At 39.5% G+C, this 26,721-nt stretch overlaps 1 protein-coding gene and 1 pseudogene across 1 annotated transcript in view; both read right to left on the bottom strand.

Annotated features, from left to right (window-relative positions):
- LOC122550548 (glypican-6-like) overlaps positions 1-24,328 on the bottom strand; it is a 1,037,604-nt gene extending 1,013,276 nt beyond the window's left edge. Inside the window, exon 1 of the mRNA XM_043691449.2 lies at positions 24,107-24,328. Coding sequence (XP_043547384.1) covers positions 24,107-24,269 — 163 coding nt within the window. The 5' untranslated portion in view covers positions 24,270-24,328. The remainder of the gene's footprint in view (positions 1-24,106) is intronic.
- LOC148149758 (protein PET100 homolog, mitochondrial pseudogene) lies at positions 17,151-22,088 on the bottom strand (annotated as a pseudogene).
- Positions 24,329-26,721: the final 2,393 nt, after the last annotated feature.

The raw sequence follows: 26,721 nt of genomic DNA, 5'->3' as shown, positions 1-26,721 counted from the left end.
TTGAAATAGCACTTTGTTGTACATTTCATGCCTGAAGTTTTATTTTCAATCTTGGTAATGTTAGGCAAGGTACTGTCTCCAACATGAGAAGATTCTCACAATGGTATAAATAACAATCAGAGCTGAGGACCCTTGCACACCTCCTGAATGGAGACCTACTGATTGCTTTCAGTGCCTGGCATGGCAGAAGGAGGAGGGAGATATTTAATTTCAGCTGAGGCTTCCATTTATTGAATTCATATTGTTTCCATGTTGGTCAACCTATATGGGTCAGTTAGTGTCTCTTGTCTTTTAAATCAGGGTCTCTGATCACTTTAAAAGCCATTTCAGTGTATGGGATTCAAAGGCATTAAATCAGACCATGGATTTCAAGGAATCAATTGTCTGTACTTTATATCAGTGTGAGAGTTTGACTAGACTGATTCCTGGAATGGGAGAACTGGCACTAGCTGACCCATATAGGTTGAATAGATTATTCTACTGAAATTGTGTTGAATAGGTTTTTTCTTCCTAGGATTTAGAAGAACAAGGGCTGATTCTTACGGAGCATGACAGGATAATTGCCTAGAGGATGTTCTCCATTGCTGGGAAGTCTAGAACTAGGGTTCACAATCTCAAACCTTTGAGGATGAAGAGAGATTTCTTTGATTAAAGTGTATGAATCTTCAGAATTTTCCCCCTCCTAGAGAGCTGTGGAAGCTCAGTCATTGAGTACACATAGACAGAAACGGATACATTTTTAGGATATGGATATGGGCTGGCAAGATCAGTTGGCTTGACACTGGTGTGTGGTGCCAACAATGTGGATTCAATTCCTGTACTGGCTGAAGGATTCTCCCACTCAACCTCTCCCTTCAGCTGAGGTGTGGTGACCCTCAGGTTAAAATATCACCAGTTATCTCTCTCTGAGAGAGTAGCGCTATGGTCTGGCAAGACTATGACAACTTTATCTAAGGGACATGGGGACAGAGCAGGAAAGTGAAGCTAATGTAGAAGATCAGCTTACTGAAACCCAGAGCAGATGCAAAGAGCTGAACCTAGCTCCTATTGCTTATCTTCTGAGCCCATCTTCAGTTACCACGATTAAGATTGTCAGCAAATAGACAACAAAAAACATAGCTGATAAGGTTGAAGAACAAGTTGACACTTTTAAAAGTTATTTTTTACCATTATGTTGTTTTATTCATATGTGAGCATAGCAACTCTTAAATTTCAAGCCCATTATAAATATTGTGGCAGCATGGCTTGTCTGCAAAACAAATCCCTTGCTCATTTTATGGTGGAGATAACATAGTGCCACTGCTGGCAAGAAAATGTAATTGCAGAATGACCTTTTGACATCAACAATTTAATGAAATATTTTTGTGAATGTCTGCAATTTGGAACATATTGATACAACGAGCATGTGAATTGAAGATTTTAATAGAGCATAGGTAACAAACAGAGAACAAACATACAAATTTATGTTTCAGCACTTTGATCCAATTCACCTCTCTATGTCACATAGAATCATAGAATCTTCACAGTGCAGAAGGATGCTATTTGGCCCATCAAGTCTGTACCGAAACTCCAAAGAGAATCCCACCTAGACCCACCTCCGTAACCTTGCATGGGTGTTTTGTTTCATGACTACCTCCCTAACCTGCAGATTCCTGGACACTACAGGACGGTTTTTAGCATGGTCTACTGTCAGAGGAAAATAGAGCACCCAGAGCAAACTTACATGGAAACAGGGAGAACATGCAAAGTCCACACACATAGCTATCAAAGCCTGGAATCAACTCCGGATCCTGTGTATGTGTGTGTATTTGTGTGTGTGTGTGTGTGTGTGTCGGGCGTAGTGCTACCATGTCACCCTTAAATTCACTTGCCAACTGAATATTGTCAACTCATCATGTCTCATATCACAGGAAAACAACTTGTAGTCTATTGTTTCTTATTGTATGTTACCTTCAGACCAGTAACAAACCAAAATGCATAAAACATAAAACGTAACACAGCCACATGTCATTTTTGAAAGGTCTACATTCTCTCAGAAGCCTCTGATTACAGCCTGGATCCTTTCCTAAACTTTGCATCTCTCCATTTTGATTATTGCCCCTAACTTGTACCTCACCTGCATCTCACACCATCTTGCACCTTGAACCTTGACCAAACATGGTATCCCATCAACATATGACACCCTACCTGTACAAGGTACCCCACCCATATGTGACACAGCATCCACACACAGCACCCCTCCGACAAATGGCACCCACCCACAAGACATACCATCAATGCAAGGAACCCCACTCGCTTGTGGAAATCATCTGCACTCATGCATCCTCTTCTGATTTTTTTTGGTTCTGTGCACATATGACAAGTGACACGCTGCCATTATTTAATACTTTAAAATCTGGTGCCTAGAGCAGCTATAATTCTCTTCTTTTTAGAGTGCATTTGAAAGGAAAGAGAAGCAGCAAGGCACAATAGGTTTAACTTGAGAACATTAAACCCTGCAAATTCTCACTTTGGAGCATGAAACTGAAGGCAATTAACAAACTCAGGCAAAGCAAAGTGTGGTGCATAAGTATTCAGGAATGAAGGAAAGATGCAAAGTTTTGTATTTCTGAAAAAAACTAGACACTAACAGTTGGGGCTGTGCCCATTTGACAATCTAGGTGAAGGACTACTGTGCTCAATCTCTTGTAGAAAAGGTTTGAAAGACATGATAATTTGCAGTCTCAGTGATCAGAGATTTCATTCCATGCTTCGAAGGGTAAAGAAAATGTAAAAGGCAAGTGACTGGCATTTAAATATATGTTTGGAATTGGAAGACAAATCACTGGCTAAACTGCGATGTTGTGGTATTGTACACCTACTGCATTTTTGCTAAACAGCTCAGATAAATGTGATTTTTTTTATAGTTTATCAGTGAATTGGCTATTTTCCAAATATGACAATCTGCTCATCTAGTATTTATCTGGCAGCACTGGCCTGGCTTTGATCAAGTCATCATGAATAAAGCAATCTCTCTAACCATGTACATGTGACTCTTATAATATCGGAGAAAAACGCAGACAGTGAGACACTTCTACTTCTGGCCAGAGTCTGTCAGTAACTACATTGGAGATGCCATGGTAAATTTAAAAGAAAAGCTTAACCTTAAGCCTGCAGTGTATGCAAATGCATTTCAAAACCAATTTGAATGATGAGGTTGCGGAGGTGTCCAAAAACAAATTGTGAATTGACAGGAGTGTAGTTTAAATAGAGGAGGCTAGGTTGAGATTATGAAAGGTCCATCACTGACACTATCTCCAAGGTTCTGGATGTAGGTTTGCTCGCTGAGCTGGAAGGTTCACTTTCAGACGTTTCATCACCATACTAGGTAACATCTTCAGTGAGCCTCTGGACAAAGCACTGCTGATTATTCCTTCTTTCTATTTATATGTTTGGGTTTCTTTGGGTTGGTGATGTCATTTTCTGTGGTGATGCCATTTTCTGTGGTGATGTCATTCCTGTTCATTTTCTCATGGGGTGGTAAAGGGGTTGGAATGCCATGTTTCTAGGGACTACTCAAACCCCTTGGCATCATGGTAGCCGACAAACCCACCAACACACTAAAACAGCTGCTAATGAACTTGAAAGACCCTATACAGACAAGAAGCAAAACTAATGTCATTTACAAAATTACATGCAAGGACTGTAACAAACATTACATTGGACAAACAAGCAGAAAACTAACCAGCAGGATATATGAATATCAACTAGCCACAAAACGATATGACCCTCTCTCACTAGTATCCTTACATACAGATAAGGAAGGATACCACTTCGACTGGGACAACACATCCATCCTAGGATCAGCCAAACAGAGACATGCACGAGAATTCCTAGAAGCATGGCAGTCAACCGGAACTCTATCAACAAGCACATTGACTTGGGCCCCATTTACCACCCACTGGGAAAAGAAACGGGAAATGACATTACCACAGGAAATGACATCACCAACCCAAAGAAACACAAACATATAAATAGAAAGCAGGAATTATCAGCAGTGCTTCATCCGGAGGCTCACTGAAGATATTATCTAGTATGGCAATGAAACATCTGACAATGAAACTTCCAGCTCAGTGAGCAAACCTACATCCAGAACCTCAACTTCAGCTACAAATCTTCTCAAAACTTGCTAACTGTCTCCAGAGGCTTGATGACACTGTGTCCTTGTAGTTCAAGAGTGTTACATTTCATTCCTTTGACCATGAATGAAACACACGTGGTAAAACATCAGTGTCTAAAACTAGATTTGAAATTGATAGAAAAGCAGGAGGTTAAAACATGACATTCAAAGACAGAAACAATGTTAAAACATATTTATTGTCTTAAAGTAAGATGCAGGAACAGATAACAACTTGTAGTAAAAGCAATGTGTGGAAGAAGTTGTACTGACAAACAGAACTGTGAATGTCGAAGGTCTTAGAAGTGACGATAGCATGATTATGCATATTACACAGTAAATGTCATGACAGGAGAGTTAACGTACTTGGGAACAAATGTCGATGGGTTAAATGGCCATGTCTGAATTCCCACTGTACTCACGTTTAAAAGCATAAATGTAAATATTAAAAGGACATGGCATGCAGCAGTTAGTAGATGTCTAGATCTGAATGACAGATGTGTTTCTTGAAGTAGAATTCAGAACACATCACATCTATTGAATATTAGCACTATACCATGATATAGATATTCCATTATATATTATATGTTGACTGATTATTCACAAATGTCTAATAATGCATGTAATAACTGTGCAGTACATAAATGTGTTTAATGTACCATCTGTTTTTCCTGCCACAAGTAGAAACCAGAGATTTAAAACTATAGCATGAAAGCACAATTTACTAAAATCAAACTATCACTAGCCTACTTGAAGGAGGTACAAGGACACTTATAGCAGATGTTGAACATAAGGCTGAAACACCAAGCAATGATAGGTGGTGGTTGATGTAGGATGTGGCACAGTCAGCTTGTTGCATGCTGCAGCTTGTATTTATAGAAACAAATCTTTGAGAGACTCCTTTGAAATGAAGAGAAGTGGGGTCATGTTGATGAACAATTGCTTCCTTTGATATAGCACTGCAAAGTGACCTAGTGATGTGATCAAATTCAACACCCAAAAAATTTTGCACAGTACAAGTAATGTGATACCAATTTCAGCATGAGGCCAGGACCTCAACGACACAAGCCATAAGCACAGGCATAGCATTTCTCATTGATAGCCCACATCTATTATTTGGAGTCTGTATGATCAAAGCTCCATTTACAGCCAGTTTCAACTTATTTGAGCAAAGGACTCTAAAATTTCATTAGTGCTTACTGTTCTTTGATCACAAAAAGCAGCAGAATAAGTGTGCAAGCAAGCAGTGTAGCTGTTTCTTGGAGCAACATAATCAGGCAAGTGAGACTGTTCTGTGAGCCCACATAAATCCCTACACATTCAACAGTAAAATAAACAAAATTAGGTCACCATCATCTTATCAAACCATAGGACTGCTCTCTCATTAGAGACAGGTGACTGGTGAAGGTTTAACCTGAGAGTTACTATACTTCAGGCAAAGGGAGAGGTTCTTGGTAACTTCAGCTTGAGCAGGAATTGAAACCATACTGTTGGCATCACTCTGCATCACAAATCAGCATTTAATCAGCAGAAAGCACAAACTCCGAAAGAACTCTATCTGCTGCAGTTCCACCTGCAGCAACCCTCTGCACTGTTGCCATTCAACTATAAAGTGGAGGAAAAAATACTTCTGCATTCACCTTATGCTGCCATTCATTTGTGTAACTCTTTCAATTTGGATAACACTGAATAAAAGGGCACACCTTCCACCAATATAATGTAACACACGAACATGAGCATGAGAGGTTCAGGGTAGATAAAGGCTGTTAAAAATTCAGAGATCTGAGACCTTAACTTGCCCTAATGCAAGATGGAATTATACAGAATGCGCAACATAGGAACATATCATTCGGACAAATTCTCTCAGGGTGCCTTCAAATTCTTGCAACTCCTCCTCCCTCCATTTCTCTCTATGGTGGCAGCCTTCCTACCCAACTGCCTAGTAGTCTCTGAGTTTTGTCATTATAGGGTCTCCTGCTACCTGCATGATTTGGCTTCCAGTTGCTATGATTTCCTCATTAATCCCACACCCTCCTTACCATTAACAGGATTAATGTTCAGGCCAAATCAAGAAGGAACAGGAATGGAGTCTGCGCATGTACATCAGCACTCCCTGGAATACCTGGAGAATGAGATACCCAAATGTCTAGTCCTATGGCCAATCGACCTCTCTATTTCCAATAGTGCTGCAGGGCATTGCAATATAGCTTTCACTGCTTGATGTTTATACCACAATGTAAAATAGTGAGATGTTCACTGTTAGCACATGAAGGGTGCAGTTGATGTAAATATTGATGTCAATGTCAATCGTCACCTTTGCTGGTTGACTGCATTTATAGACCCTTGTTCTTACCATGTGGGCGATGCTTCCAAATTGCTCGGTTAAGTCCAGGCTAGTTAACCCTGTGAAGATGGAAGGTCAGCTTTACTTGAGCTGCTTCTTTCCTTGTGCTAATAATACTCCCAGGATGATACAAACTCCAAAGAAATATCAAGCCTCCTCAGGCCATGATTCTCCTGTCGAAGTGATTGACTCTAGTAATTCCACTGCAATTGTTGAATATATTGTCTGGGTCACTTCTGCTTCAATATGCCTGGCTGGTAAATCACCAATCTTGTTCAAAACTCCTCTCACATTCATCGCTCTCCTACTGCTCAATTATTTGCCATCCTTATGCTTACTCATCAGACCTGACTGTGGATTACATACTGATCTTTTAACACAACACAATAAATATGTAATGCTCCATCAGCTCCTCCCTGGTCATGGTTTTAACAAGTAAATTCTATCTTCAAAACATCAAGCTAGAATTTTGATTTATTTTTGATGGGTAGCAAATCCTATATCAGTGTCAATTAATCTCTAAACTCTTTCCATCCGTGTCTCATTGCTTACATGTGATTAAAAGATGTTGACCCATCTAGTAGTACCAAAACATTAACACAGCAAAAATCACTTAATGTTTTCACTAATGAAGCTCAAGACAAAGTTAATTTTCTTTGAATAGGGATTTTTGTTGCAACTTCCTTTAGTCATTAACAAAAACGCAAGTAAATCAGTAAGTAAAAAAATTATTAAACATTGCAACATCTGTATCCCAGTTGTTAAAACAGTTGAAAGCTTTCAGATATGTAAGAGACAAAGGTAAGGGCTTTAAGAAGCACTCTAAACCTGCAAATGTCCATTGTTTTTTGATGAGGTCAGGTTTGTTAATGCCATTTTAAATTAAAGGAGCCCCTTTCAAACACTGATTAGTTCATCAAAGAAGACAGCAGGTCAGAAATTTTCTCAAATTTCACTGGTCCTGGTAAATTTCTGGAATGAATATATTTCACATTGACACAAAAATGTCTAAATTCTGTGGGTAGATTTGGCAGTGATAGAACAAGATGAAGCGAGGTGAAGTAATCACCCTTAAGTTGAAATTTACATTCATGACATCAATGTCCATTTCCTGGTCACAAGCCCATTATTTATTCTCAACTACCTCCTCTCCTTGAATGACAATTTTCTTATCACAACAGATCATGAACTGTCATGTCCTGCACAGTCAATTATCTCCTTCTGTATTTATTCTTATAACCCTCAATCCTTTTCCTACAGATATTCATTCAGCTCTGTTTGAAGATTAGCACATTAACAGCTTTATCTAAGAATCTCCTTAATGCTAACCTTGCTGTAAATTCCAATTTGTATCATTGCAAACCAATCCTCTAGATCAACTCGTCTTTTCCTAGTCTTATTACGATGTGCTAAAGCAATAAACTAAGTCAGCAAAATTGTTTTATGATCAGTCATGCACATTACACTTACAATTTTTGTCAGTATGTTCAATTATATCAAAACTATTCCCACATTACATTGTCTCCCAGTCATTTTACTTGAAACACAATATTAAGCCACAAGGATTGTAATACAGGAAATCACTGGAGCATTACTTGCTGCTATTAAGTGTGTGTCCATTTCAATACTAACATGATATTTTTCTTATCTTTGTGGTGCTATTTCTAGTGCAATGGGTGTGTGACTATCTCCTGTTTACACTCTTTCCATTCCATCAAATTTTCAATAACCTTTTGAGATTTATTCAGTACACCTCTTCTCTGCTCTGCTTCAGTCCATTTCCAGTCTTCACAGGCAAAGTACAATCCTTAACCTTTTGAATCTAATCTCCATTATCCAGTGGAACCAATTCTATGAAAAGGATCATGACTGCCTACTGAAATGCAATCACAGCATGAGAAAGCAAAAACAGTGTGGAGACAGTATAAATCAGGATGACACAGAAACCAGCTTTAGGGCCACACCTCGGACTGATTTCATATACGTTGGTGCATATGATTGGGGTGTGCCTGTCACATGCCAATTGATACTGTGAGATTCCAAGTTAACCACCAATGGGATGAGGATGGAACTGCCTACTCCCTTTCAAAATTTTAAAGGCCACCAGGTAAGCATTCAGAAGCACAAGTCTGTCGAAAGTTCACTTTCAATCATATCTCGAAATTTTAAATAGTAATTTTGTGTATGCCTTAGAAACCTGTCTTACTCAACACTAGTAGCCTCCTACTTGTGACAGGCAAACAAACAGCAAATCCCTCCTCCACAGTGAGCTACGTTATCAGCAGCTGAGCCACCAGCATCGACAGAGCAATGAGTGACCCACTACTGGGTCACTACTAACAACTGCTTCGCCAATGTCTGAAATGTGCGGTTCAAATTAGCTCCCTCTGCCTTCAGGAACCAAGCACATTGCTCAGGTTTGAAAATTATGTCAAACTGGAAAAGGCAGATGTCACTGAAGGAGCTAGTCCAGGACTTAGCAGGATGACTTGGACAAAACGCATAATGCACAAGAAAATTCCAGATGAAATTTAATGCAGGTTAGTGTACACTGCTATACCAAAGATAAAAAAAAGTGTATTATCATGCAATCTTCCAATTCCAATCTCCGGCACATCCCCAATTTTAATCACTCTACCATTGGCTTTCACTGCACAAAGCCCTAGGATGTGGAATTCCCTGTCCTCCTCTCTTCCCCTTTTTCTTCCTTGCAGATACTACTTAAAACCCACCTTTCTGAAGACTTCATCCATTCCTATCTCTCCATTTGAATATTCCAACACACTCTTGGTCAGCCTTCAATCTTCCATTCTGCTTCATAAGCTCATTCAAAACTCTGCTACACATTTCTTCACACAATATGTCCTTCATTTATCATGCTCCCAACTGAACAGCACTTTTTATTTTAAACTTCTCACTCTTGATTTCAAGGCATTACTCTTTCCTCATCTCATCCATCTTTGCATATCTTTGAGTTATCTGTGCTCATCCAATTTTGGCCTCTCATGCATTTCTAGCTTTAAATGCTATTCGATCAGTGACCTAGCATTACGCTATGAAATCCTTAAAATCTGGTGCAAGAATTGAAATCGCTGAAGAGATTCAGCAGGTCTGGCAGAATTTGTGAACAGAAAACAGAGTTAATTATTCGAATCCAGTGACACTTCTTCAGAATTGTTAGAGCTAGGAAAAGGTGTTATTTATGTGGATGTTACAGAGTAGTGGGGAAAGGAGTGTGTAAATAGGTGGAGATGGAGTTTAGAGTGATGCAAAAAAGGTTAGGCAGACAAACAATGACTTATAGTGAGCCAGGGACAGAGAAAAATTAATAACAAGGACAATGAGTAGGTAAAAATGGGTTGGCTCTGCTGAAAGTAGTGTGTGTCATGACATGGTTTGGGGTGTGGGGCTGGGCAAATGACATGAAAGAAGGCTTTCAGGCTCTAAAATTATTTAACTCAATTTGAGCCCTGAAGACTACAGGGTCCCCAAGCAGAAGATGAGACGCTGTTCTTCCAGCTTGCGCTGGGCCTTGCTGGTACATAGCAGCAGGTTTGAGACTGAAATATTGGCCAGGAAGCATGGTCGTGTGCTGAACCTATGTGTTCTGCAAAACATTTACTTAGTCTCCATTTTGTCTCCCCAGTCTAGAGGAGATCACATTGTGTGTTAAATCTGGTATTACCTCTCTGAACCTCTCCATCTCTTGAACTATCTATCCTTTGTACACTCCTTTAAAGTACCTCTTTGGGCAATTCATTAATGATACAACCCTCATATTTCCTAATGTGTTTGATGTCACACTTTGTTTTATAATACTCCTTGAAGTCCTCCCTTTTTTATAGTTCATCAAACATACTATGTACATGCTGGTCCTTTTGATGCAATCAAACTACAAAATGGTCTGGTTTGATCTGAAGTTGAGCACTCTATCCAGCTCTGATCACTTTAGACAGAAGAAGAAATGTCAGAGGACTGATCTTCAGTGTTAAAAATCAAATCCAGTAGCAAAAAATAGAGAGTTTTGGGCTTCTCAGCTTTGCAATGGCATAGATGACAGAGAGACCACCTTCATGGTAATTCTGCAGATGACACCAAATTTGGAGTTGTAGTGGGCAGTGAAGAAGGTTACCTCAGAGTACAATGGGATCTTGATCAGATGGGCCAATGAACTGAGGAGTGGCAGATGGAATTTAATTTAGATAAATGTGAAGTGCTGCATTTTGGAAAGGCAAATCAGGGCAAGACTTACACACTTAATGGTCAGGTCCTAGGGAGTGTTGCTGAACAAAGGGATCTTGGAGAGCAGGTTCATATTTCCTTGAGAGTGCAGTCTCAGGTAGATAGGATAGCGAAGAAGGCATTTAGTATGCTTTCCTTTATTGGTCACAGCATTGATTACATGTGTTGGGAGAACATTGTTGGGCCACCTTTGGAATATTGTGTGCAATTCTGGCCTCCCTCCTATTGGAGGGATGGTGTGAAACTTGAAAGGGTTCGGAAAAGATTTACAAGGATGTTGCCATAGTTGGAGGGTTTGAGCTACAGGGAGAGGCTAAATACGCTGGGATTGTTTTCCCTGGAGCGTCGAGGCTGAGGTGTGACCTTATACAGGTTTATAAAATCATGAGGGGCATGGAATAGGGTAAATAGACAAGGTCTTCTCCTGGGGTTGGGGGAGTCCAGAACTAGAGGGCATAGATTTAGGGTGAGAGTGGAAAGATTTAAAAGGGACCTAAGGGCAACTTTTTCACAAAAAGGACGGTGCATGTGTGGGATGAGCTGCTAGAGGAGGTAGTACAATTACAACATTTAAAAGGCATTTGGATGGATATATGAATAGGAATGTTTTAGATGGATATGGGCCAAGTGCTGGCAAATGGGACTAGATTAATTTAGGATAGCAGGGCAGTATGGATGGGTTGGACCAAAAAGGTCTGTTTCCTTGCTGCACATCTTTTTGGCTCTGTATGACTCTATGTATGTCGCATTGAAAATGATTATCATGGAAGATGAACTCAAACTACTTTGCTAGCACAGAACAAAGAAACAACATTTAAACTAGGAAACAAATCAAGTGTGGGACTGACAAGGAAACACTACTTCACGTAAAACGTAATTAATACATGGTATTGTCTCACAAAAAAATGGTGAGGACTGGAGAAAGTTAAGAAACATTCAGATCTAATAAAGAAGGAAATAAATCAGGACTTTCCTGCATAAATGAAGCAAGATGTGTTGAATGGCCACCCTCATCTGTAACCATCTTGTTTGAAAGAATTAATGTACAAACAAGGATGATTTGTAGGCACAATGGGAAAAACGGAACTCAACTCAGTAGTGATGAGCAAAAGATAAAGTATAGAACTAAAAGATGGTTTCATTGCTGGTAAAAAATAGATTGAAAGACTATAAGTGGGAAAAGAGAAGCAAATTTTGTTCAATCATATTCATACTTCATGATAAAATCCATGGATGCTCCACCATTGATGGGAGAGATACAAGAAATAAACAGTTAAATAAAACAATGGTACACTCTGCAGTCCTGATGAACTTCCAGCTGAAGTCTGCAAATCTAGTGGCTTTTGCTCATTTCAAGACACCATGACCTCATCTTGTGGATTTAGGACCAAAAAGACCTTCTCCCGCTAACATCCCCCTAAGCTCAAATTCAGGTACATGATGATTATAGCTATCTTCCACAAGGGAGATGAATCATGCCATTGAAAAGATAAGGTATTTCCTGCTTAGTATAGCAAGGAAAATACTTACATATATTCTCCTGAATCACCTACTTCCTGTGGTCGAGGACACAAAGACAGTGCAACTTTAGATCTTCCACAAGAACCTCTGACATGATCTTTGTTGCCAGAGAAATTCTTTGAGAATAACACCATGAATTCTTCATTGAATTTATTGCCCTGATTAAAACACTCAATTCAGGAAATCATGGCATTGTATGGATTTGGATGTCCAAGAAACTTTATTACAGTCCTGTGACAGCTTCATGACAATAGGATTGCAACTGTGTTGAATGGGAGGTCTGATATATGCATCTTCAAAATTTAGAATGAGGTCAAGCAAAATATGTGATAGCTTCCACATTGATTACCATCTCCCCAACAGTGGCTACTCACCTCATCAAGGATCAACTTCCCTCTGATATGAGTATTAAATACCACCTAAATGGAACACTCTTCAAGTTCAATCACTTCTGTGCTAAAATTAGACTGACCATCACAGGTATACCCAACATACAGTTTGCAGGTGACCAGAGTGTCTTTTCCCACTCTGCACTGGATTTGTACTCACTCTTGATCTCACTTGTCCTGAACATAAATATTGTCAAAACAAAACATTCAGACCTCATTAGTCAAAACTTCCACCTCTCATAAGCACGGTAGATGAGATTTTGGAATATGTTGAGCAGTTTGTAGACCTGGACAGCCACCTCTCTCAGAAGAACATTATTGATGAGGAGATCCAACATCAGATTAGCTGTGTCAGTTCAGCCTACAAACTACATTAGTGAGAGCTTGAAACAAAGAGCTGTGGAGTGATTTATATAAGAGAGCAAGGAGAAATTTCTTCAACAATAACCCTGCCACATTCTCAGATTCATTGGGAGGATCATCAAACAAACACTGTTCTTCTTGAAGCCAGTTTCACAGGCATTCAGGCAAAGCTCCTGCAAAATCAGCCACAATGGACTGGATACTGTATCTGCCTAGGTCAAAAAACTCTCCCCTGTCAGGTCCTCAATTTTCAAATATTCAGTATCCAGGAGAGGACAAAGAAAATTATACAAAGATACTGTGAAACACAGGGAACACTGGAAAAACTCAGCTGGTCTGGCAGCATCTGTGGAGGGAGAGACAGGGTTAACAAGCACGGCTTTTCTTCAGACACTGTGAAACGCTCTTTGAAGCACAGCAATATTGACTTTGGGGCAGCAAAGTGGCTCAATGGGCTGCTTGGGTTTCCTCTGGGTGCTCTAGTTTCCTCCTGCAGTCCAAAGATGTGCAGGCTTGGTAGGCTAGCCATGAGAAATGTGGGTTATGGGAATAGGGTGGTTCTAGATAGAATGCTTTTCAGATGATCAGAGTAGACTCAATGGCCCAAACGGCCCCTATAACTCAGCCTGATTCCAGTAAATAACCTTCATTTCACCAAAACAGTATAAGTCTTGGTGGCCTTCATTACTGCTTGCTAATGGATAAAAATACTTAGATCCTTGAAGCCAGTTTGATCATGATGTGAACCATTCTTGTGGTTCTGTGGTTAGTCACATAAATTTACCAATGTCAAACCAGCACTAGGAAATGGTTGTAGGCTCTGTTTATTTGAAAATTTGTCCTGCGATTGCTCAACAGGCAGATTTGTAATGCAATCTCAGCAAGTATCATTAAGGAAAGCATATAGCCAGTTTCCAACAATGCATGCTGCAATCTGAACTAAAGCTGATAGTCGCATGTTCTACATCTTAGTTAATAGATCACGAGCATGTTCCCTCTTAAAGTGATATCACTACAGCCAGGCACTATGATTAAATCAAATGCAGCAGTCATACTGCTCTGCACATTTATTTAGTAACTTCACAGCCCTCTGTGCTACATCTACATCAGAATTAACAATTACTTGTGCCGCTTTTATACTTTTATAGTTAAATGAACATACCGCAATTTTCGCCATTACAAATATACATCTGCCTGTCTTTATTGTGGGGAGCTGTGGTTTTAGCCCTTTCACAATTGCCAAACATTTCACAGGTTAAACTAAATCAGGCCATTTCACTAAGGTATTCTGAAAATATGCATTTAGAATTTTATTTATGATCCATTGTCAACTAAAATTATGTAGTCAGAATATTTTATGGCAAAACTTTTGCTGTCCTTACCTGATCTGGCCTCCAAGTGACTCCAGAGCCACAGCAATATGACTGACTCTTAAATGCTCTCTGGGCAATTAAGAATGGATAATAAGTACTGATCTAGTCAGTGATGCCACCATCCTATAAAGTAATAAAATTTTTAAAAGATTTTGTCTTGTGTCATATTTTTTAGAAGGTTCAAATTCAGGGCATCAGAATTGCAGCACCAAATTCCTAGCTGGTACCAGCACAAACTATGAAAGGTAACATTTCTTAACAGATCCTGATAAAATATAAATACACTGTTCAGGTGGATATACTTAATTTGATTTATGAATGTTTCAACTGATGTAATAGAACCTGTACTTTCTATTTGAAAGGTTTCCATGTAATCTTTTTCTTTCCATCCTGTGTAATTGTCAACTTGTTGCTATTTGTATTTCAATCAAATTATTTAGAGGAAGATTATAGAAAAACACTCAATATGTATCACAACCAACCAGCCTGTTTGGGATCCTTTCATTCTGCATCATTACCCTTGAGTAGCCATTGTCATCATTCTGTTCGCTGTTTGCAAGTCGTCCTGGTTCTAATAGTCAGGATGTTCACCCTAACTAGGAGTTTGAGTAATCATTTCCCATCCCCCAACAGCACCATCCCTTCTGGAACACTGGATCATTTGTCATATTTGCCTTGTTGGACTTCTGTAGACTTACGTGGTTTCCTATACTGATTGCATCATAAAGCTCTGCTGCTGTGTCTTTAATGTTAAACTGGTTCATGTTTTTAAAAGGACCATATATCAGCTTACACCATAAACCTGTTGGACCATAATCTGGTGTTGTGTGATTTTTAACAACGTTCTCTGCTAAGCCAGACGGCAATGGTCCTCCTGACTTTGCTGCTACAGCTACAGTTTAGTCCAGGCGATGGCCTCTCGCTCCTGACCATGCAGCACTTCTGCTGCACTGAAGTACACTTAGCCACCAGCTCTGGATTTTACAGTGAGTGACTTCCAAATATCACCATAACCTTTCTGCCCACCATCAACTCTGCATGTTTCCTGGATCACAATTCACACATCAATATCTCCGTAAGTACCCTTGTCCAGCCTTCTGGTTTTCAGTCAGCTTCTGGACTTTACTTGACTACAGCACACATCTCTGAGTCAACTGTTTCCATGCCAATTGCCCCACTCTCTGTCAAAATGACACCACCAAATGAATTCTGACTTTTAACTCTAGACTTCTTCCTATGGTTGTCTTTCTGTTTTCTGTTTAATGTAAGGATATATGCAACTTAGTAATTATTGTAACCAGCTTGAGATTTCCTGTTGCCATTCACAGGCAAACTTTGGAAGTCCGTCATTTCCTTTCATTTTATATTCTACTCCTTTTTAACTGGTTTTCTCTTTACCCTCTAGAATTCCCTGTCTCTGTAGTCCTGCCTCCTTTCATTTTATGTCTCAGCTTTGGAGTACTCTGCCTTCTGAAATCCCTGTCCCAACCCTTCAGTACATCACAACCCTCCCTCAATCCTGCCGTCAAGCCAGGTTTGACTCCTTTGAAACTTCCCTCGAGATGCCTCTTTCGCAATCCTCAGAGAGTCTCACTGAGGCACTTATTACTGCCTGCCTACAAACAGCAATTCTGTAACTGTCCTATCCTACTCCATCACTGATGTGCCTATCCTGTGTGCTTCCAGTCCCACTCACTTCTCACACTGCTGACCCAGACTGTCCCAGAAGACCATTGGTCAATGTCTCTCTCCTCATCTCCAAGTCCAGAATACCCGTTCACTCATGGAATCAATCTGTTCAATCAGTTTTGTTCCTACTGACATACTGAATGGTCCTTATTAACAACAAATCACTACCACAGCAGTGCCTCTCTCGATCTTTGTGCTGTCTCTAAAACATCAAACTTTTCCAGCGTTGGATAAGCAGAAATTTCTTCAAACTAAACACTGGGGTGATGAAAGTCTCTGAATGTCCTTGAAATGGCCCCTGTTCTCCAGATACTGAATCCATCCTTTCCCTGGAAATCATCTCATCCTTAACTATTCTGGCCACAGCCTGGTGTCATATTTAACCCTAGGATGAGTTTCTCATCACTCATCAGTGCCATTCAGTCAGAGGTATCATTGAGAATCACTTGCCTTGACTCATTCACTGTTAAATTCTCATTTTCGACATCTCACACATTCTAAATTCCATAAACATGTGGATAGTCAATATCCTGCTACCAATATGCTAACACACCCAAGTCCCATCACCCCTGGACTTATGGATGTAATGCAAACATGTTGCAATTTTAATGTTGCTTTCCCTCCATAACTTCTAGCCTCTGTATCTCTGTATCTCTCTTTCAAAATGGGATTAGAATTGCCAAGTGTTTGTGTTTGACTAGTATCATCTTGATGGGCTGGAGGGCCTTTTCTGTTCTTTAGACCCTATAATTCTATCATTCTGATGTCTATGCCCCTCAAATTCTTGCCTCTTGAGCATAACTCCACTACCAACAAATATGCCTTCAGCTCCTGAGGGTCTGAGATCCAACATTTCCATCCTAACGTCTCTGACCCTTTTTCCTCCTCTAAGACTCTTCTTAAATGAGTACTTATGTGTTTGTCTCCACGTGTATGCATGTGAGTGTACGTGCAATGCATGTACAATATATGCAAAAGAGAAGAGAGAAAAACCGTGTTGCAAAGGTCCAACATTTGAATTAATTGAGGATCTGGTGAGAATTGCAGACAGCTTGTGCAATATTGACTCTGCATTAGTGATCTTGTGTTTTTTGGGTTTCTAGGGTATGCAGTCATTTTCCTTCCTGTTCAATCGTTCATTAAAGTCTTACAGCTCTTTCCACCACAAGTCTTCTGGAAGATAAATCTCTATCTTTCTTTTGATCACATATTCCTCAAAGTACTCTGCTTGATTAGAGATCCAAAACACTGTCACAGAGAATGACAACTAAAGGAACATCCGGAATATCTCCAGCTTAATTGCCTATGTGTATGTATATACATAAGCGTGTATATGTGTACGTGTGAGAGTGTGCAGTTTTGTGCGCATATCTGTGAAAATGTTTTTGTCGGCATGTCTTTGTAAGAATGTATGTGCTCGTTTATATATATATATATGTTTGTGTGCACATGTGCATTAGAGTGTGTGCATATGTGTGTGTATGTGTGGGTGGATAAATGCACATTTTTTTGTGTATGCCTATGATAGTTACTATAATACAACAAAGTAAACATTAAAATAGAGATTGCTCTATTTGTGTAAATAGAGTTTTTTGATCAAAAAATCCATAGTTAATCTGTTCTTCTGATTTTAAAATCTCTTTCAGAGTATGATACAGTATTTAGATTGGTGTCAGCTGCACAACAGAGCCTCCTTCTGGCCTGGCAGCAAGCTAGCCAATGGCTTCCCTAGTGTACACTACTGCACAAAAACATATATCGTTAATTTGCACAATGACAGTGACCTGGAGAATCATGAACTGAGGCTAAGCCAGGACAATTTTCCATACCTTTATTGGTCTGTTTTATGTTGTTTTCTTTCTATCATTATTATATGTGGTATACCCAGTTCAGATTGTAAATTGCCATCCTCAAGGATGCAGAAGTATGTTTGCTCCTGCATCAAAACTGGAAAACTGTATGACAGCCTTCTGTCATCACCTTGTGAAAAGCTTTCAGTTCTTCATTTTAAAATTCACTTTTATTTCTAGAAGCACCATCGTTCTTACACAGAATTCAGCAGTAAAAACAGATGTTGATGGATGGACTCTGTGCATCCGGCAGAGTGGGAAAAGAGCTATTGGTTAATTGCATACACTCCAAATACACAAACCAAAAAATTGCAAGTAAGCACAGAACTTCTATAATTTTGAACAATCTCCAAATGCAAAATTTCTGTTTTACTCACACTGGAATATCAAAAAAACACTGCATTCATAAAACACATTGCGTACATAATTCTTCAAGGTTTAATTTTGTACATAATACATCCAGTAGAAAATTTCACCTGAGGTCAGCAAACTCAGATGCAAAGTACTTTCTTTTGTTAAGCATTTGATAATATTTATGCTTATTTTGAACAATTAATGAAACCTAAATAATGATACAAAGGTTTACTAATTAACTGTTTGTGACTGCAGACCTTAGATCAAGAAGAGTTTTGCTGACAATGTAATCTTATTGTTGAACTTCAATTGCCTTCACTGGATTATCAACAGTAGCTCATATTAAAATAAACATTCTCACTCTACATTACTTTATTTATCATTCCACCCAATTTTCCACACTCTGCATGCTAACTTTAAACCCAATGAGCAGATTATTTGGCTGAATTTTAAAGCCTTTTCTCCCATTTCACTGAACATTTGAAGGTGAAGGGGGCATATAAAATAAAGATGGTGATAATCCCAAAATTTTCCCTCCAATTTCCAATCTGTTCTCCATATTACAGCGGGCAGGTAAGGCACATGCCTGCCTTTAGGCCTATTGAGACCCTGTCACTGAAGAACTTTAGTCTACCTCAGCCACCAAAACATATGGAATGTGGAAGACTGAAGATTGCCAGTCAGCAGGTTTTATTGCATGGCTTGGAGGTTTACTAAAGAGTGGGGTTATCCATTGAAGGAGGAATCATCTGTGTCCAAGCACAGTCCCTCTCCCCAATCATATTCTTTCTTTATGTCTCCTCACTGCCTTCAAACTGAACAGCCCACCAGCCTTGCTAATGCCCTCCTTCCCCAATCCAAATTATATCTTTCTTTTCTGCCTCTACCACTGGTCTGCAAAGCTCGACTCCACCATTTCCTCTCTACACTGCCTCACTTGGGGCACCAATCCTTGATCAGCCAAAATTGCCAGAATTATTTTAAGTCTGGGAAATGTGTGAACTCGAAGTATGTGGAAATTACCCAGCCCCTCAAACCTGATCTACCATTCAATAGGCTGATCTGATTACTCCATTCAATCCCCTGTCACCCCTTGCTTATCAACAAGCTAACTAATAATGCCTTAAACATTTAAAATGATCCCGCTTCCACCACTTTTCAATGAAGGGATTCCAAAGAGATATTCAGTTCTTTCCAGTAGTCCTTGCAGCCTTAGTAGCAGCCAATAATATATTCTTTTGCTACTCAGATACAGGGCTGCTAGACATTCAGATTGGCCAATTGCTGTCGAAAGGGTAGGACTTCCTAGCCCTGAGGGGCAGAAGTATCACTCTCAAGTTATTAAAGATGTTCCCAGCATATTATTGAGGTACAGCAGTCAGACTTAAAGCCAGCAAGCTGCTGACTAATTTTTCAACCTGGTTTGGGAGATGATGGGGATACGGGTGAGATTCCTATGGTCCTAGCCATTCCGATGATTACAGAATAATGATCCACAATATATGCTTCAAAAACAACTTGTTTGCTCTTTCCCTGGGTACAGCACAGTATTTTTGACAAAAAGATGAATAGATTAAAATTATTGGACATGCTTTCACATTTTATTGTATGTAAATTTTACTGCATGTAAATTCTGGGCTTAAATTTGAGAAGATATACATGAAAATTGTTTCAAATATGTTTTCAATTACAGGGACAAAGCAACACAAAATATTTCATTTTCACAAAAATGGAGATTGCGACTGAAACCATTTAAAAAATCAGACTTTACTCTCAATTAATTCTTGAGTGTTTGAAGTCCCACCTTATCCACAACTTTCAGCTTTGGTCTAATTCCAGTAATTTTATTATATTCAGGGATTTTTCTGTACAGTACTGCACTTGGAAGCAGGGAAACATGAATTTGATTTAGAAATATTTGTTGTTTTTACTCATTGTTTTTGCAATGTTTATTATCTTTTAATAGATTATTCAAAATCAAACGTGTCACAGACCTCCAACAGTGCTGCATCTAAATTTTTGGGCCTAAATCTGCAGGAACACTTTACTGTCACAAATCTTGGAAACTCATAGCTCTTGGTCATCTGATTCGACAGGTAATGCAAACGACAGCAGAGAGTTTGGGAAGGCAATCTCTGAAGCTGAGCAAATGTCCAGTTAATGAAAAGATGCAATACTCCTTGAGAATCTCCAGAACTGGCTTGTTGATTTAAGAAACTCCTCCACTTGATTTGCACAAATAACACCTCACCAGTATCCACTCCATTATTTTAAAGAATGCATGTATTTGCACATTAACAGTCCACAAAACCTGCCACCAAAAGGTGCAATAACCAAAAATGGAATCATTTTTAATGATTGTGAATCAGTCATTCTGAGCAAGAAAGAAAGCAATTCAAATATTGGAGGGTTATTCTTACATATTGTAAATAGCTCATGGTTTCAATGGTTTACATTTCATTTTCCTTTCTGTCTCTACTGTCTGGATCTTAATTCAATCTTTCTTTCTTTCTCTTCTTGTACCTGCTTTTCCTCTTGGTTACCCTCATTCCTCTGTTTCTTTCAGAATTTCTAAATGTTGAGATGAAATGATGGCCTTGCTGTTTACCAAAGTCCCAGGTGCCCTGTTACCCTTGCCCCGGTGTTATCAGCTTGCAATCACAGTGAGATATATTGCAGTTTCGAGCTGAAGGGACCAGGAAAAATATCTAACTCATGGTGCAATCCTGAGGTGCCCTGCTCCGGCATATTTTGGTTCATTACGTTCTTAATATTTCTGTGAGTGATTATCCTTGTCTTGCTGCTAGCTGCATTCACAAAGATAACTGAAGTAGACACCATAGTCAGGATAGTCTCCCACCAATTTCACCTTTGGTAACATAACCAGTCAGAGGAATGTGCTTTAAAAAAAGGGTGAGTGCTTTTAAGTGTTCCCCTTGCAATTGTGAATGCTGTTGTGCTTCTGGTCACTCAGATCCAACTGTTGTCACGTTTCCCAATTGATTTCTGTGCATGAAGCTCTCCTAGGATACAATCTCTTTTCCATTTATTCCTCAGTCGGGTCAGTTTAAAGAAAAAACATCAGTTTTTACCAACTGTAAAATACATTGCGATAATGTAAGTTAACAATTCAGGCAGAATTGTTAATCATTATCTACTGCCTGGATCAACGAGGTGCAAATGAAAATGAAGGTTTTTCTTGTCAGAGTATAAATCCACATCACAGTGCAGTTAGTTTAACCTATTTATTAATGAACTCAAAGTTAAAAGTGTATATAATTCCATTTGACTAAAATTTTCCATTGGCAAATGAAGTTGAAGTATTCAATGTGCTAAAAAACTTATTTTATTCTCCATTTTATTATGGTTTGACTTATAATTCCAGTGTGTTTTTCCATTTATTTTGTTGTTAAATAAAATATAATTTAACAACATTCAGAATATTCAAACCTGATTCATACAAATTCATAAGGAACAACACAGGAAATCCATCCGTTTATAAACATTCAGTATAGACTGTGCTACAGAATTCTCAAACACTCTCTTTCCAAATGTTGGTTGAGTTCAATCACAGGAATACTGTATTCACAGGACAAAGTGCCATGCAATTAGGACTACATGAAAAAGAAACTGCTCTCACACCAGGTCTGTTAAATAAATGCTAATAATTAGAGCTCACGCTAAATGTTCATTTACCATCAAGCCACCAAGTTGACAGAAAGCATTACACAACCTGGATAAGCACAAGAAACCACGATGGTTAATGACACTATTGTGATACTTCTCCTTAATATGTAATTTCCCCATTTCATCATTTGGACTGAAAGTCAAAGTGTGTTCTCCATAAAGTCTATTGAGTTTAGAGTCATGAATAACGAAATGCCAACTGAAAAAGACAAGAAAGGGAATCTATTACAGCATTAGACACTGCCCATACTTTTAGATCTTTACGAGGTAAGATGGTTGTTTTGGCTTCCCCAGAATTGATGTGATATACAGCTGACAGTAAGTCCATAAAAAAAGTAAAACAGCTGGTGTTCACCCTATCATTAATTCTCCATATTTTTACTATTTTACGGCTAAAGTAAATTCAAAGCATCTGTATCACACGTAAATATCACTTTATATATAATGAACACTGGTTACTTTATCTGAAATACTGTCCAAAAATTGATCATTGCAGCTATAAATAAGAACTACTCTTCATATGACAGTTGGATATAATTTGTTTTCTGAGCTCATATTTGGAAGGCTATCAACATGATGTATAAACAGTAACAGTGCCAACATTTCAGTAGTCTGCATAGGTGGTGAATGAAGCCCAGTAGACGTACAGTTAAAATCATCAAAAACATTCTGTTCACTGGAAATCTAGAAGCTTTACTTTCACAGCACCCAGAGGTTTTCCACAAAAATCTGATGTGTTTACCTGTTTACTGGATTCTAAAGTCAATACTGAGTACATTACATTGTAAATCTGAGCATAACCACAGAACTAAACTCAAAGTAAACCAGTCTACAACCTTGATGTTAGGTTCCTACTGCACAAAATCTTGATAAGTCAACAGATGTCTTTAAAATGTGAGATTAAGCGATTACACTAAAATAAATTGAAGTGATAATACACAAGAGTTTTTATTACATGTGTACACCAGTAATAGGTATTGATTACAAAGTAAAACTGTCAGACTTTTGATTTACATTATATGCAGGTCTGATTTGAAAAAATACAAACAATATTTTTGCCTATTCTGTATTAGCATGCTTTCTAATTTAGTCTGTCTCAGGTATTATTTCATAGCATTATTAAAACACTCGTGAGCTGTCTTGAGATCCAAATGCAAGAGTTTCAACATGGACAAATTTCCTCATTTTGTAGTTGTGCATGAATTATGTTGGCCTTAATTTTGTACTTTCAGTAGCATCACTAAGACTTAACATTTTAAACAATTTAGACATGTGTATATTTAAATCCCCCTTGTTGTATTTTATGTGCCTGATCACCAATATCGTCAGACAGGGGCTATTGTCTATTGTGTATCCACTACTATACATTATTTTTTGGCAATAATCCCAGGTCCCAACTTTGCTGTGGGCACATTCTGCTGAAATAACAGAAATTTGTAAAGTAGAAAAGTAATTTTACATAACTCAGAAAATTAATTAGCACTGGTTCCTGTAGAGACTGTTTGGATTCCATATGCATATTATGGCCAAAACTTCACATGTATATGAGAGACCCCTTCATCTACACACAACACTAAATACAATATACAACACAAAAATACATTAGGTTCATTCTCAGTGAAGCAAGTCGCAGCTACTGCTTATACTGCAGTATAAGTCTTATACTGCTGTTTTCAAATACTGGCAAAAAAAACTGTTTATGCCACATGATCAGTCTTGTGTTTGACATCCAACAACTCATTTCTGGATGTGAATATTACTTGTACAGTAAAGCGTTCCTTTGACCATTGTGTGAAATTAAAACTTACAGTTACAAACACACACAAAAAAAGTACTGCTTTTCAACTTTGTTCCTGTTTTTTTGAATTTATTTATGAGATGTTGGATTTCGCTGGCTGGGCCAGATTTTACTGCCCTTCTCTAAATATCCTTGGACTTCACAACTCAGTACAAGCTTGTGTTGCTACTTCATTCCATTCATGATCATTAACCACTATCTTAACTGGCCGAAGTCGCAACACAAAAAAAAGCTCCAAGCTTGTTAAAAACCAAAAAGGTCAACGCGAAGTCTGTGGACCATTGCTAGCTCGTGAGATAGCTAACCAACCCCGCTATCCAGTTTGAGAAAGTGTGCTTACCCGATATCTCTTGATAGGGGATGTTGCTGAGGCTGAATCCTTTCGCACTGTAAGCCTGCCTCACCTCAGCACAGCTCCGGGCTTTCGCATCACCCAGCACCGATCCACCAAGGACCGTCACTAAAGTGCAGAGCACCGCCAATACAGCACAGATCCAGGACATGGTCAGGAGAGTACGCAGGATTCTTGTTGGAAATCCACTTTTCTTCTTGTAGTTGATGACACCTCACCTCCCCACCCCTCACCCCCTCCTCCTCCTTCAGCACCCCTTCCCTAAAACACAGACACACGCAAATTCCCTGACGAACTCCCTTGGAAAAGTCCTGTCGAGCACAAAGCTGAGCAGAATTGTCCAGGTAGTAATCGTTGCTAATAGCTTGATCCACTAGCTTGAGCTCGCCCCTTTCCTAAAGCGGCTGGAGAGGGGACTATAGATGCAGAGACACACATAAGCACACACATGCAGATAGTCCAGTGAGGGGCAGGGGTAGAGGAGGGGATTAGGCGATTCACGAAAACACAGCAAGAAAAGTGGTTTCTTTCTCTCTGCACTCTGAATGCTGCAGAGTTGAGCCCACCCTCATGTCTGTCTGTGTGTGTGTGTGTGTGTAAGATCCCGATCAGTGAACTTCACTCGAGGAGACTGCGAGCTCGGAGTAATAGAGATCCTGGAATATATATATATGAAAAACACTCTCCGCCTCTGGATGCACTCCCAGATCCCGGGGACAGGGCTCAAGGCAAAGCCAGGACTGGATTTCCGAATGTGCGGAGAAGTGAAGAAGTGAGAAGTGAAGTGAATGCAATCCTTCCGAGCCACATCTTTTCAACTTGCTCAGGTTAACCTTGTTCCGTAGCCGCGCTGCACTGCACGCGCATTTCAACCGCGGTCGAGATTTCAAAGCGATGTTCCCAGACTTCATTTAACCTCACCCCGACTTACAAAGAAATAGGAGTGTCTGATTTCTTAGGCGAAAGTGAGCACTGCAGATGCTGGAGATTAGAGTGGTGCTGGAAAAACACAGCAGGTCAGGCAGCATCCGAGGAGCCGGAATATCGACATTTCGGATAAAAGCCCTTCGTCAGGAATGAGGACTGATTTCTTGCTGGTGGTCAGTTGGTGAGTGAAGATACTAGGCTACACCATGTCGCTACCTCAGTTCCTGACTGTTCAGCAGCAGCAGCAGCATGTGAATCCTAATCCAATAGTGCGAACTCCAACTCCACAGCTGCAATGAGGTGATGACAATACAAACAGGCACTGGTTTCCCACATGGGAAAGACTGGTAGAAAGGCAGTAATACTTGGAAATAAACATACTGGTCATCCTGGAGTTCCTTGCTGATGTATCCAAGACATGTCGGACCACAAATGAGAACAGAAAATGCTGGAAACAGGTCTGGCAGCATCTGTGGAGAGAGAAAACAGTGTTAAAATTTCGAGTTTAATGTAACCAGAATGAATCATTTGCAAGATTTACTGGTGTTCCCTTCTGGATTAATGTCTTACAACGTTTCATTCCACATAGACTGAATAAGAAAAAAAACTTACCCGACACATTCAGCAAGTGTTAGGGTCTGGAATATGGCTCCCGAGAGTGTGATTGAGGCGGATTCAGTCAATGCTTTCTAAAGGGAGTTTGACAGTTATTTAGAAAAAATAATAAGCAGGGTTATGTGGCACAGAGCAGGATAATGGCATTAAACAAGATGATCTTTCATCCAGTAGAAGGTCAGGAGTGGTGATGTCCAGTGTTAATTGCACAATATTCACACCATTTGTGACTTCTTAGATATTGAAGAAGACCATGACAATATCCAGACTTGGACGACAAATGGCAAGCAATACTTGTGGCACACAAGTGCCAGGCAATGAATAACTCCAACAATCCAACAAAAGAGAATTAACCGTTGCCACTTGACATCATTGAAGTCACCAACATGAGCCTCCTGAGGTTATCATTGACCAGAAATGTAACTGCACAAACCTGTAAATACTGTCGCTACAAGAGCAAGTTAGACACTAGGAACCTTGCAGTGAGTAACTCAGTATGTGACCTTTCAAAGTCCTTACGCCATCAACAAGATACAAGTCAAGAGTGTGATAGAGTACTCTCCACTTGCTTGGATGAGTGCAGCTTCAACAACACTTAATAAGTTAGACACCATATAGCACAAATCAGCCCATTTGATTGGTGTCAGATGTACATTCATGCACTCACTTCACCACTGATGCTTTGAACAGCTACACAAGGTAGACTGCAACATTAATCAAAGCTCCTTAGACAGCTGCTTGAGCACTACCATTTAGAAGGGCAGAGCAGATACATGGGAACACCACCATCTGCAAGTTCCCCTCTAAGCCATTCACCATCCTGACATGACACTACATCCCCATTGCTTTAGTGTCATTGGGTCAAAATCTTGGAACTTCTTCCCTGATGACATTGCAGGTTTGCTGAGCAAACAGACTGCAGCAGTTCAAGAAGGCAGCTTACTACCACCTTTTCACTTCCAATTGGGGATGAACAATACATTCTGACCCAGCCAGTGATACCCACATCCAAAGAGTTAGGTTCATTAGTTAGGGTAAATGTAGGGGAATGGGTCTGGGTG

This window comes from Chiloscyllium plagiosum, unplaced genomic scaffold (assembly GCF_037043375.1).
Source record: "Chiloscyllium plagiosum isolate Xiang-an unplaced genomic scaffold, Cpla_swu_hap1 HiC_scaffold_6, whole genome shotgun sequence".
Lineage (NCBI taxonomy): Eukaryota > Metazoa > Chordata > Chondrichthyes > Orectolobiformes > Hemiscylliidae > Chiloscyllium > Chiloscyllium plagiosum.
This window is presented reverse-complemented; position numbering and strand designations above follow the sequence as displayed.